The sequence below is a fragment of the Caretta caretta genome, chromosome 1, assembly GCF_965140235.1.
Source record: "Caretta caretta isolate rCarCar2 chromosome 1, rCarCar1.hap1, whole genome shotgun sequence".
Lineage (NCBI taxonomy): Eukaryota > Metazoa > Chordata > Testudines > Cheloniidae > Caretta > Caretta caretta.
In genome coordinates this window covers 21311487-21325165 of record NC_134206.1, presented here as the reverse complement: position 1 = coordinate 21325165, position 13679 = coordinate 21311487, and the positions used below count along the sequence as shown (strand labels likewise).

General features: G+C 41.0%; 1 protein-coding gene across 23 annotated transcripts in view; it reads left to right on the top strand.

The window, feature by feature from the left end:
• Window positions 1–13679, top strand: part of DLG2 (discs large MAGUK scaffold protein 2) — a 1511004-nt gene that overhangs the window by 1214941 nt on the left and 282384 nt on the right. For all 23 annotated transcript variants that reach the window (XM_048840921.2, XM_075126424.1, XM_048840889.2 and 20 more), the window contains one exon: window positions 9767–9869. In XM_048840921.2, coding sequence (XP_048696878.1) covers window positions 9767–9869 — 103 coding nt within the window. The remainder of the gene's footprint in view (window positions 1–9766; window positions 9870–13679) is intronic.

The window sequence follows — 13679 nt, the reverse complement described above, 5'->3', positions numbered from 1 at the left end:
GTTTTTATGAAAAAATTGCTATTTTGAAATTTGTTTTATTCCAAAGCAGAATGAAAATAAGACTTTTCAAAATATTTTGTGAAAAAACCATGAGCGAGAGAGAAAGAGAGAGATCCACCCCAGAATAGCCAATAGCTTCTGGTTTGAGATATGTTGAGAACCACACCTCCTACTGAAGTCAGTAGGAATGACGGGCACTAGATACTGAATCTAGGTGACTAGGGTCAAACATCCATAATTATAGGCCACTTCTGAAAACGAGGTCCTCAGTGACTTGCCCAGCATCAAACAGTGAGCCACTGCCAGAGCTGGGAGAAGAAACCAGGGTTCCAGAGTCCCAGCTATAACTGGTAGAAAAATGTTGTTTTGTTAAAAACCAAAGTGTTTCATGGATATGTATTGGTTTTGATGAAAATTTTATAGGGAAGGTCCACAGTGGAATTTTGAGAGAGAAAGAAAGAGAGACCCCAGAACAGCCAATAGCCTGGTTGTTATGACACTCACCTCAGGCAGAAGAAACCCAGGTAACATTCCTGCTCTGAAAATGTGGGCGTTATCCTCTCTTTTCCTCAGTTTACCCATCAGTAAGGAGGGTATAACAATGCTAGTTATATAAGCTGAGTTAGACCAGTGCTTGAATGCGTTTGTAAACCCACCTGACAATTAGAACAGGCTAGAGAATGTATTTTTATGTTCTCCATATTAACACAAATTCTTTTTACGTTCTCTCTTATTAACTAATTGATTTTGATTGATTATTGAAAATGAATGAATGTTAGTGATAAAGAGCAGATATCTATATTTATTTAACACATTAGTTAATAAGTATTGACCTGTCCTATTAGCTACAGTGCTTATCATATATGCTTTTTTAAAGTAGTATTTAAATTTGGTAACAGTTGGTTTAATATAAAAATACAGCATCTAATCACTACATCTAGACATTTGCATCCAAATAAAGAACTAAGAATGCACTCGATCACCTCATGGTCACTGGATCAAACCCATTCTAGGTTAGTAATGGCACCAGCTGATGGCTATTTAGGACCTGTGTTCCAACAATCAGATGTGCACAATTCAAAACCCACTTGTGGGCTCGGGTTTGAGGCACATTGGCTGGGCATCAGGAAACTTTGAGTGTCACTGCTCATGCCACAACTGTTGTATGGATAACTAAATTACTTCAGTCTCCAAGGATGTCAGTCTGTCACCATTCACAGATGTCACGTTCACATGAAAAATAACTGACAGCAATAGGAGGTGTTTCCCTGAAGTTTGGGAACAGGAAGAAAATATGCCTTTGCCTAAGGTTATAGGGGCAAGGGGCATGGTTTGGAATAATTTACGTCATCTGTCTCTAAGATATAGTTAGTTGTTAAGGATGTGGGGAATTTCCCTGACTATAAAGGAAAGTTTGCAAAAATCCAGTTTACTAATGTTATTTTATTCTGAATATTCTAGCTGCCTCTGATGCCACTAGTATTTTGGCACCACATTCAGGTGACTCAGCCTCATCATAAAAGTTAGAGATGGGAAATGACCTGTTAAGTCCTACAGCCCCTTCCCCAGTAGTGCTGCTTGTTCCTCGGTGAGAGGAAATTCTGTGTCTGGAAGGGCCAGCTCATTGGAGCATACAGATTGGCTGACTAGAGCTAGGAGCTATAACTCAAAGCAACCCAGACCTGAAAAATTCAAAAATCATTGAAACAAGTGGTCCATAAAAAGAGATGGGACAGGAGCAGGGTGAAGAGAGGAGCAGACACAATGATATTATTATTGTTTCTGGTAGTTCCCACAATGTCCTAGGCACTGTACAAGCCCAGAATCATGCACGGTCCTGAACCGAAGAAGCTTCCATCCAAAAAGGGAGGATGAGGGCACAGAAAAGAGAATGAATTAACTGGAGAAGTGAGAAAATGAGAGGGCAACAGAAAGAAAGGGAAGTGAATGAGAATGTAAGTGGAAGAAAGTGGAGTAGAAAGCAGGATCTTCCCCTCCCATGTATTCTCCCCTCTTTTTGACTTCCAAGCAGCCTTTTTCATGCAAGAGACAGAACCTTGCCTTTGTAACTCAAATAGAAGGGATGCTGTAGCAGAGGGGACTTCGGTGCCCCTTGGTTGTGGTGATTTTTGTGGTTTTTTGAGCCGTACAGGTGCTGTGCTGGCTAAATGGGTGCTGCTCTTTTATGTTTGTTTGAAGACATTTTCAGATATTCAGCCTGAAGAGAACGGTCTTGTCACTGTTTTCCAAAAAGAGCTTTTCAATATTTAAGGCTGTTGTAGCTCAGGAAAGGGCAGTGATTTGGTAGCGTGTGTACGTTAGGTAGAATTCCTGTACCTACCTCCTTCTATTAAATATAAAAAGTGTCATAGGAATACACATTATTATGTAGAATCATCATGTAACTTTCCCAGTCTCTTCCCCTTGCACATTTAAACATAGATGTGATAAGACAGGCATAGCCCTGCATCTCCCACAGCCCCAGAGGATTTGTGTGGCGCACTCCCCTCTCTGTGAGCAGCCATGTTTGTTGGCTGCATGACTGGAGTGGGGAAGGAGCATGACCCTGAGGGAAGCAATTACCATCGGGGTGCTAGGAAGAAATGCAGTTATGCTTAGCGGGGCTGCAAGAGGAGATGGGCAGTGCCCTCCTTTGGTGTACAGAGTGGGGCCCTGAAAGTTAAGTTTTGTTCCGAATTGTCTTGTCTCATCTTCCATCACTCAAATTATTTTTTTCACCGGTTCAGCAAACCGAAGAACCACAGTTTGAAAAATTTGCTCTATTGTTCCAGCATGAAAGTGTGCAGTTTCCTTACCACTTGATTATCTCCGTAAAAAGCATCAGGCAATGTTACTGACAGCTGAAAGAAGGAGAAAAAGCAGGCTTTTGTTTTCCCTTCAGAGAAGGCAGAATGTTTCTCTTTTCCTTTACAGCTTACCCAGGGACTCTGAGTGTTTGTTTAATTGTTGTACGAACCCAAAATAAAGGTAGCTTTGATACCATAGATTACTCCTCTGGTCTCTGAATTTGAATGACCTACATACAAATCAGGCTTAGGCTAGCGCAAGAAGAAAAGACATCCAAAGACTTTAATTTGTGCAATTCAGAGTTGAGTATAGTAATACATGCTATTTGATTAAATATCTTGGAAAAAATGTAAAAGTTTATGGTCTGTCCAAGTATAATGATTTTACCTTCCTGTGTATTAATACCAGGTCTGTTCGGGCCTGATTCAGTGGTCACTGAAGTTAGGAAAGCGCTGACTTAAATATGGTTTGCATTGGTCTTTAAAGAGTAGTGCCTAAAGTTCCAGCTACTGTGTTTAATTTGTATAATTTGCAGCAGGGCTAGGTGTGTAGTTAGGGAAAAATGAGGTTGCTCAAAATCAGGCACTTTATGCCAGTTTGCCAAATCTCAGATGAAGTTTTGTTCTTGGATTTTTGAATCCTAATCTTTCATTACATTGTTGTCTTTTTTCGGTTGTCTTTCTACTCTCCTTTCGCCACCGTATGCAGAAGAGAGAGACAGCTGTATAAGCTGCAGGCTTTTCTGATTTCCATTATGTCAAATTCATTTTGGAATTAGGCATCAGAAATTGTGCAGTCAAACTCATTCTGGAGTTGGGCATCAGGATTGCTCAGTCAAGCTCAGGGCAACAGTGCTTTTTTGTAAGAAGCAGTCCCATGTTATAAAAGAAAATAACGAAGTGGCACCTTCAGAGTGCCTTAAGCTCTCTCTGCCCTCACCCACAATCACACTCATACACTTCTTTATAGGTGACTAGTGCTCAGTTCATTTGTATTTGTATTGTTCACACCTGGCAAAGCATTCTAGGTTCTTAACACCTAAGTATTTAAACAAATTTAAATTGGAAATTGAAAATAGGTTTTACAATTCGCAATTAAATAATGGTGCCATGCAAAAATGTTGCCATACACAACTGTCTTAATAAGATAACATGGATAAAGAGGCAGGGCATGCATAAGTTGCAGGGGCAAAGGTAAGGGCATGAGCTGTTTTTACACCCTCATGATGTCAAGCCAAAATATCCTGTTCTTTCTGACCTAGTAGGGTGAGATGTTAAATGGAAGTGGTGTATTCCTCATTGGTTAGCATCTTTAATCACGATTGGTTGTCTTTAGAAAAAAATATGCTCTTGTTCAGTCAGAAGTTATTGGGCTTGTTAGTGTTCACTTGCATGGTAGGAAAGAATATTTTCCTCCACTACATTAATTGAGTGGAATTCTACAGCCCATATTATGCATAATAAAGTCAGACTAGATGATCATAAAGGTTTTTTCTGACTTTAAGATCTATGAATCTGTGTAAGATTTCAGCAGCTCAGAAAAAAAAATAAAGACCCAGTGCATTTAGTACTTTAAAATGTCAAAAATAAGACCTTGAAATCATTCTGTCCACCCACAGGCAGCTAGTGCAGGGAGCAAATCAGTGTATACACAGAATTCATTCCACCCACCTTGATAACAAATGCAGGACTGCATTCTGCACCGGTTGATCTGTGGGGGATAGATCATCTTTTTGATTAGCCCAGTGTAACGTCGTCCATTGAAGGAGTTCAGTGTATCTCTCTTAATTTGTCTAATCCTACCTAATCTAGTCTGTCTCGTGGGTTGATTGCCTATCATTGTAATATCTAGAGGCTACAAAAATAGACTTATAGTTTAGCCCATAATATACCTGCCCTTGTTATCCTGAAGCCACCCACTTAACCTGGCATATCTAACTCTTTTTGTTCTCCACAATGTAAATGCAGGAAATGCATTTTCAATGCACAGCTACAAATCAGGGAATAACAAATGCACAATTACAAAATGGGGAATAACTGTCTAAGTGGTAGCACTGCTCAAAAGGATGTGAGGGTTATAGTGGATCACAAATTGAATATGAGTCATCAATGTGATGCAGCTGCAAAAGAAAGCTAATATGATTTTGTAGTGTATTAACAGGAGCCATGAATGTAAGACACAGAAGGTAATTGTCTCACTCTACTCAGCAATGGTGAAGCCCCAGCTGGAGTACTGGGTCCAGTTCTGGGCACCACAATTTAGGAAAGATGTGGACAAATTGGAAGGAGTCCAGAGGAGAGCACCAAAAATGATAAAAGATTTAGAAAACCTGACCTATGAGGAAAGTTTGAAAAAGATTGATCGCATTTAGTCTTGAGAAAAGAAGATGGAGGGGTGACCTGATAACAATCTTCCAAAACGTTAAGGGCTGTTATAAAGCAGCTGGTGGTCAATTGTTCTCCATGTTCACTGAAGGTATAATGGGCTTAATCTGTGGCAAGGAAGATTTAGGTTAGATATTAGGAAAACTTTCTAATTGTAAGAGTAGTTAAGATCTGGAATAAACTTCCAAGGCAGGTCATGGAGTCCCCATCACTGGAAATGTTTAAAACAAGTTGGGCAAAACCGGTCAGGGGTGGTCTAGGTTTACTTGACCAGCACAGGGGGCTGGATTTGATGAGCTCCCTTCCAGCCCTATTTTTCTGTAATTCTATGAATGCTTCTGTATGTAGGTAGGTTTGCATCAGTCTCTGACAATGGTCAGATGTGGGTTCACTCTGTTGTACTCCGATAGCAGGTTCCACAGACAAGTATTAAATCTCACCCAGTTTGTGGTAATCCTGTCCTGAGTTTTAAAAATGTCCTCTGAAACTTGATATAATAAACAATATTGCTTGGTATAATCTGTAAAGGTAGCTGTGATGGGGTTCCCAGGGTACAACCTTGATCTTGGGACAGCTGAACCCTCTGTCCCACCAACATTGTGATGCTGTGTCAAGCCACAAACCTCTAGCAGGTTTCAGAGGAACAGCCGTGTTAGTCTGTATTCGCAAAAAGAAAAGGAGTACTTGTGGCACCTTAGAGACTAACCAATTTATTTGAGCATGAGCTTTCGTGAGCTACAGCTCACTTCATCAGATGTATACCATGGAAACTGCAGCAGACTTTATATACACACAGAGAATATGAAACAATACCTCCTCCCACCCCACTGTCCTGCTGGTAATAGCTTATCTAAAGTGATCAACAGGTGGGCCATTTCCAGCACAAATCCAGGTTTTCTCACCCTCCACCAGGTACTGCACTTACACAGACATCCACAGGCAGGGACACACCAAGCTGAGTTACATGAATGATCTGAGAGTTATGAATATATCCGCTCATGAACCACCAATAGGGAAACTCCAGCCAATTACCCCCAGTTCCCCAGCCTTGCACCCCAGCACTGTACCGTCTTGCACCGGTCAGAAACCTGGCCAGTTTGAGTTCATTACCCAGTCCGCCTGTCCCTCAATGTGGAGAGGACATACACTAACCTTGGTAAAACTGAGCTGAGATTTCCTAAGCACTTCAACCAAAACACACCGTTTTAGATAAAATATAAAATAGATTTATTAATTACAGAAAGATAGATTTTAAGTGATTATGAGTAGCAAGCATAAAGATGAAAGTTGGTTACTTAAAAAATAAAAATAAGTTCTCAGTCTGGGTTTTACAAACTAAACAGGAGTTGAATCAAGCAGTGTCTCACCCTAACAGATGGTACAAGCAGGTTAAAGATCCTGGAACTCTTTCCCAGCCTGGGACCACTCTCCCCAGTTCAAAGTCTTTGTCCTCCAGACATTCCTCCAGGTGTTGAGTTGGAGGGAGAGGCCAAGTGATGATGTGACTTTCCCTGTTTTATAGTTTCTTCCAGCTTGCTGGAAAGATCTTATGATGTAATGTATGGGTCCGCCCCCATTGGTCAAGCAGTCTCCATTGTCTACGTGCTGTTTTTGAGAAGTCCTCTGGGCTGGCCCTTGGGAGAGTGGATTCCCTTTAATGGGCCATCATCATGTCTGGCTACTCCATTGTTGTACCTGAAAGGCTGATTGTGGGTGTTCCCAACCTCACAACATATATCAGTAACATATATGGTAGTGATTCATAACCTCACATATAATGATAGCACATACAATCTGACAGGATATTAATGTTCAACAGATCAAGACTTTTAAAATGATACCTCACAAGATACACTTTGTACAAAACATATGCTAATTATATGACAGTGGTGAATATGGGGGTTCCAGGGTGCCACTGTGAGATAGAGTGTCACAGTAGCCACCAAATCACACATCTCAAAAATCCCATAGATTGCCTAAGAGATCTGAAGGATATTGGAGTAAGAACTGCTTAAAACTTTTAGACCAAAAATCTTAGAAAAATAGGTGTTGTTGAAAACAATTTTTTGAGGAAAACAATAATTTTGACAAATATTTTGCATTTTCATTTTTTAAAACATAACTTAGAGTTTTGTTTTCAGATTTTTGGTTTTTTTATGATTTTTTCCCCAGGAATAATAGTTTTTTTTCCCTTTGTCATGAAAAAAATATGGGAAGAAAAAAATAATTTTCCAACCAGCTCTAATAGGAACCTGTGTGGATCTGTATGGAAGAGCACAGATAATCAGAGTACAGGCTAGTGAAAATATGTACACTCTCACCAACTGAGACCCTGTCAGATACAGTTTGATCTAAAATAGATCAACATGTTACTGCTCACAGCCTAACATTTCTTAAAGTTGTTAAACTGTTCTTTATCATAGTCTGATCTGCTTAATCAGAAACTGCAGGTAGGGTCAATATCAACAACAGTATTAGGAACTCTTTTTTTTTTTTAATTGTTGCAAACAACTAAGTTGTTACTCAGAGAATAAATCTTAGTCCTCAGTGGGTTCATCATACAAATAATTATTGTCCATGTGTTTCTGTAGCTCTTTTATTATCACTTTTTCTAAGATCAATGATAGCAAGTTGGAAACTTGTCTGTTTTCAAATATAATAGAGTCAAAGCAAAGTCGTCTTAAATTTCTCTGCTATTATTTGTAAACTTTTATGGAACCAAATTAATCCCTAGTCTAACTCCACTGAAGTTATTAAATAAACCCCACAAATCCTGTGTGTCCCTCCCTTTTTGTTGTCAATGAGAGCCTTGAAACATAAACCAGAGGTAACCAGTCAGCATTGTTATAAGTTTGAAACTCACATGCTATGTATTGCCCTCTTGCCGATGAAACCCACAGCTTTAGTCTCTTCAATTTATGGAATAGTCTCAAATCAATGTGCAGCTCTGGGGGACTGGAGCCACGTGGGCTTCTGTTGATGGAGCTAGGACCACTTCAGGCCTGTTAGCCTGAGCAGCTGCTGCTGAGCCACTTTTCTAGTGAGTAGTCATGAGCCTGCCCCAAAATGGGCATCTCAGTACCATGGAAGGCTGCATGGTCCCCTGAACTAAGCAGGACATAAGGAAATCCCTGTCTTTTAATACCAGGTCTGCTACTGACATCCTCTGTGGCCTGTGGTCAGGTCATTTAACCTCTGTGCTTCAATTTTCCGATCTGTGTACTGAAGATAACCCTTCAATGGTGATTTGACTACTAGTTTAGTTAATGTCTGCAGAATGTTCTGTAAGAGCAGATGAGTAGTAGTATTTGTGATTCATTATTTGATTTGCTTTATTAGCTTTCCTAGTGGACGTTACAAAGATTTGGGGATACACAAAGAAACATCTCAGTGACACTCCCTAGACTCTTCAGGGTGGTCTTATATATAATGATTGGAAGTGGGTGGGGTATACAATTATTTTACAGGCTCACATCAAAATGCCCAAATCAAGTCTGCCAACTCTGTCCTGGATATGCCGAAGACTGTGTGGGGAAAAAAGAACTGTGCCACTGAGCAGAAGGGAGTCTTTCTTCTTTCTTTCACAGTCAGCACAAAGTTGCTTTCAACAGCCTCAGCGCTGTTCACCCTTCTCCCATACTGTCTGTGACCTGGCACTTACTCGGCTCATCTTCCCATGTTTGCTTGCCCCAAGAGCATTTGCTTGACTTCCTCGTGATAGCTGCTGACAAAGCATGTATCACCAACTAGCTCTGTACATGAAACAGGTTTTGAAGTGTCCACAAACCTTTAGAACTGGATTCTCTGGTCAGCTAAGTTCACGTTACACTGCTTATGCAACCCAAAGTGACATTAGACTAGTGGAGAAACCTCCGTGGAAAATCTCCAGTCTGTGTAAAAATGGCAGAGGTGGCTAGGCTGCTTCCTGCACCTATGTTACCACCTCCCTCCTGCACCTGAACTGCCCAGTGCACACGATGGGGGAGGAGGCATGTTGGGAACAGGCAGGAGGCATTCAGGGTTGGGGTATGGTAGGGCGAGGCGCCTCTACAGCAGACGCTCTGCTGATAGAATGTCTCCCATCAGTGGAGCAAATTGAAGCTGCCCCGTGCAAGTTAGATTTATACCAGGGCTGCAAGAGCAGGATCAGTGTGTCCCAGTTGGGTTCGTATCAGGACTCCCTCTCCGCTGTGCTCAGGCACAGTAGAGAATTGAACCTTCAAACCCTATAAAGCCAAGTTAAAATTGGTCAAGATTTTAAACAAAAAGTTTAAGAAAAATGTGAACTTAAGAGAGCAAAAAACAAGATAGGCAGCCGTCTCAAGTGAACGTAACGCAGATCAGTGTGTTATAAACACAATGTACAGTAGTCTGATCCAGTGGCAAAGGATCTTGGTCAATCATAAGTAGCTTCATATAAGTCTATTATAATTTATGTCTTTGTTCTTGAACACTGGTGACATGATTTCCCACCCCCATGCCCTTTCCTAAGTATAAAAACAGATTCTCCATGGCTTTCCATCCATTATGAAGCAAGTTCAGATGGTTCGTTTTTGTTTTCATTTCTCCTGCAGGTGAATGGCATTGATCTTCGGGGTGCTACCCATGAGCAGGCTGCAGCTGCACTAAAAGGAGCAGGGCAGATAGTAACAATCATAGCACAATACCAGCCGGACGGTAAGTCAATGAACTAATTTACTGTCCAATTAAGAAGTGCGGTTGGGTTTCATCTGATGTTCTTTGGCTGGAAGAATAATGTCATCTACCTTGCAAGACTTCAAGAATAGGAAAAGCAATAAAATTGAGAAAAAGTGGAAATGATAACCATGCAGAAAAAAAACTGGTAGTTTGGCACCCTGTGTGTGATGACTTATGTGGACTTATTCCACTACCTGGTGGATGAAGAGGTGTCCTCCTAACACTAACTGTCCTCAAAAGTGGCACTCATGGGACCTCTTGCTGATAGTCTCAGGGATACCAAGGGCTGAATAGACATGGAGAGTGAAGTACCTTTTCCCCCTTAGAAAGTGGTTCCTCCATGTGAGAACTGAGACACGCTGGTCGGCCAGTTGTACTTCTGTGCTGTACCTTTTCGGTGGCTAAACTGAGGACTTCAGTCACCAGGCTTTATCAAGCTGCCACTTTTCATAAATAATAAATTCTCACTCATTCCCTTTCTCATGCTCTGACTCAGACTCTTCCCTCCCCCTCCCCCCCCCAAGTTAAAATTAAAACAGAAAATGTGCAATTAAGACAGATACCAATGGAAAGAGATGAGGTAAGGAGAAAAAGAGAGGAGAATTAGAAGCAAACAAAATTTCAAATATTATATTTTATTACATACATGAAATAATTTGTGTGTGTGTATATATATATATATACAGAGTATATAGATCTAGATAAATTTCAGATCAAGGAAGAAGGGGTAAAAATAATTGTATTACAGAAAGTTCTTGACAGAAGATTTTGGTTCCCATTAGTTTCGGCAGTCTTGTTTATCTTTTCCAGTTTAATAGGAACATAAATATCAATTTAGACTGTTATTACAGAAAGTCGCAAGTAAAATTGCAGCTCTTGATTTTTTGGATGGTAAACAAGAGTGCATAATGTGCCAGCTTTCTGAGCAGCCAGCTGATGATCAGCAATTAAAATGGAGGAAAGAGTTAATGCTTCAATAAGTTACTATTCATGTAGTAAAGAAAAGAGTATAAAGTACATAGCTGTTGTGATATTATAAACTGACCCTCTAACCTACGGTTGCAGTGCAAAGTAAAAAAGGAGGTAATGGTGAATGGGTTCAGAGTTCACACTTGGTTTGCTCTGAGCATCCAAATGTTTATCTGAACCTTGTATGAACTCCCAAGCATTTCTGAGTATGTAGAGTTGCCTGGAAATCTTATGTAAGTGGGTTCCATTGCAAGATTTCTAGAGCTTGCCATCAGGCTGAATAGCTTTTATCTTGTTGTTAAAGCATTTTCACTTCTCATCTTGCCTGGAACTAGGAAATGCAGAGGCTAGCAAAAATAAAACATAATGTATGGGTGGGTAAACACCTTTCCCCAACTCTTCTCCTCTTCCTTTCTTGGTCTTTCTTACACACACACACACACACCTTTTTTAATTTCCCTTACCTCTCTGAGACAGAAATAGACAAATTAGTATGGGACAAAGTTTTGAAAGATAAAAGCAGAGGTGGGGAGGGAAGAAGAAGAAAAGTGAGGAAAAATTGGAACTAAAAATACAAGAAATAAAAAGATGAGGTGGGCCATCTTGAGCTGGGTGACATTTTTTGGACGAATGGTTTATTTGCTGAAAAATGCAGTTTTGGTCAACCCAAAGCTTTCACAAATTTGATCTGAGAAACCATCCAGTCTTCCAGATCAGATGCTGCCCTTGGGATGCAGTCTTGTCTTCAGTCTTGGACTCAGCTCTGAAGCCTCCCCCTCCATCTGCGGACACTGCTCAGTAGCCACCTGAAGTGGAGCACCCATAGGAGCACTACTTGAAGAAGGAGAGTTTAATCACCTTGTACAGTAACTGGAGTTCTCTGAGATGTGTCCCCCTATGAGTGCTCCACTGTCCCCGCTCCTTCCCCTCTGCGTCCAGTTTCCTCTGTGGCACCTTGTAGAGGAGAAGGAACTGAGGACAGGTCACCTGCATGATCCTATATAGCCTTGGTGTGGAGTACGAGGTTGTGTAGGACACCTGCATGGGCCAAATGTGCACTGCTACTGAAAATCTCCAGTCGAAGATGCATGGGGTGCATGTGCACCTGATGTGGAGAACCCGCAGGGAGACAAATCTCAAAGAACTCCAGTTACTGTACAAGGTAGTAACATCTCCTTCATGTCCACTGAAGGTAGGATAAGAAATAAGAGGCTTAAACTACAGGAAGGGAAATTTGGGTTAGATGTTAGACAAAACTTTCCAACTAAAGATAGTTGAGCTCTGGACTAGGCTTCCAAGGGAGGTTGAGGAATCACCATCATTGAAGGGTTTTAAGAACAGGTGGAAGAAACACCTGTCAGGGATGGCCTAGGTTTACTTGGTCCGCCAGTGTAGGGGCTGGGCTTGATGTCTTCCTGAGGTCCCTTCCAGCCTCCCGTTTCTATGTTCCATAATGATTACTGCAGCTCCAGTTCAGCTGGATATTTCAACACCTGCCTAGCATTAAGCACAAGAGCAGTCCCATTGACTTCAATGAGACTACTCCTTACTCAACTACTATTGAAGGTAAAGAAACAAATACAAGCAATTAAAAACTTGTCAATCAAAAAGATGAGGGAGGCCTACTCACTCATATTGTAGCCATGCTTTCACATTTATAACCAATATTCATGGAAACATTTTTGCTTGCCTGCACTTTTTTCCTGAATAGCAACTTTTTCAAACTCCTTTTAGAGCCAGTTAGTGCCTTTGCAAAAATGCACAGCCACCAAGGTGGCATTCACCCTCTTCTGCAGTATGGACTTACTTGGTATGTCCTGAGTAGCTATTGTAATATGAGGCCCATCTTAAAAGGGCATGGCCATGTGCGTGTTCAATGGCTCTCTTTAAGAAGTCAGCGTTCACCCACAGTTGTCCTATTGGGAAATATCTTCAGCATTTCAAATTCCATTGGATAGTATGTATTCCCATGTCAGTGGTGATGGTGGTGCTGCAGTACAGTAAGGAAGGAGCAACGGTAAAATTCTGTGGTCAGTGTAAGTGATGGAGTTTGAAAGGAAGGGGAGCTATGCTTTAAATACACATGTCAAGATTCCTCCCCCACTCTGAACTCTAGGGTGAATCTGCATGAAAAACCTCCTAAGCTTATCTTTACCAGCTTAGGTCAAAACTTCCCCAAGGTACAAAATATTCCACCCATCGTCCTTGGATTGGCCGCTACCACCACCAAACTAATACTGGTTACTGGGGAAGAGCTGTTTGGACGCGTCTTTCCCCCCAAAATACTTCCCAAAACCTTGCACCCCACTTCCTGGACAAGGTTTGGTAAAAAGCCTCACCAATTTGCCTAGGTGACTACAGACCCAGACCCTTGGATCTTAAGAACAATGAACAATCCTCCCAACACTTGCACCCCCCCTTTCCTGGGAAATGTTGGATAAAAAGCCTCACCAATTTGCATAGGTGACCACAGACCCAAACCCTTGGATCTGAGAACAATGAAAAAGCATTCAGTTTTCTTACAAGAAGACTTCTAATAAAAATAGAAGTAAATAGAAATAAAGAAATCCCCCCTGTAAAATCAGGATGGTAGATATCTTACAGGGTAATTAGATTCAAAAACATAGAGAACCCCTCTAGGCAAAACCTTAAGTTACAAAAAAGATACACAGACAGAAATAGTTATTCTATTCAGCACAATTCTTTTCTCAGCCATTTAAAGAAATCATAATCTAACACATACCTAGCTAGATTACTTACTAAAAGTTCTAAGACTCCATTCCTGGTCTATCCCCGGCAGAAACCAGCATATAGACAGAC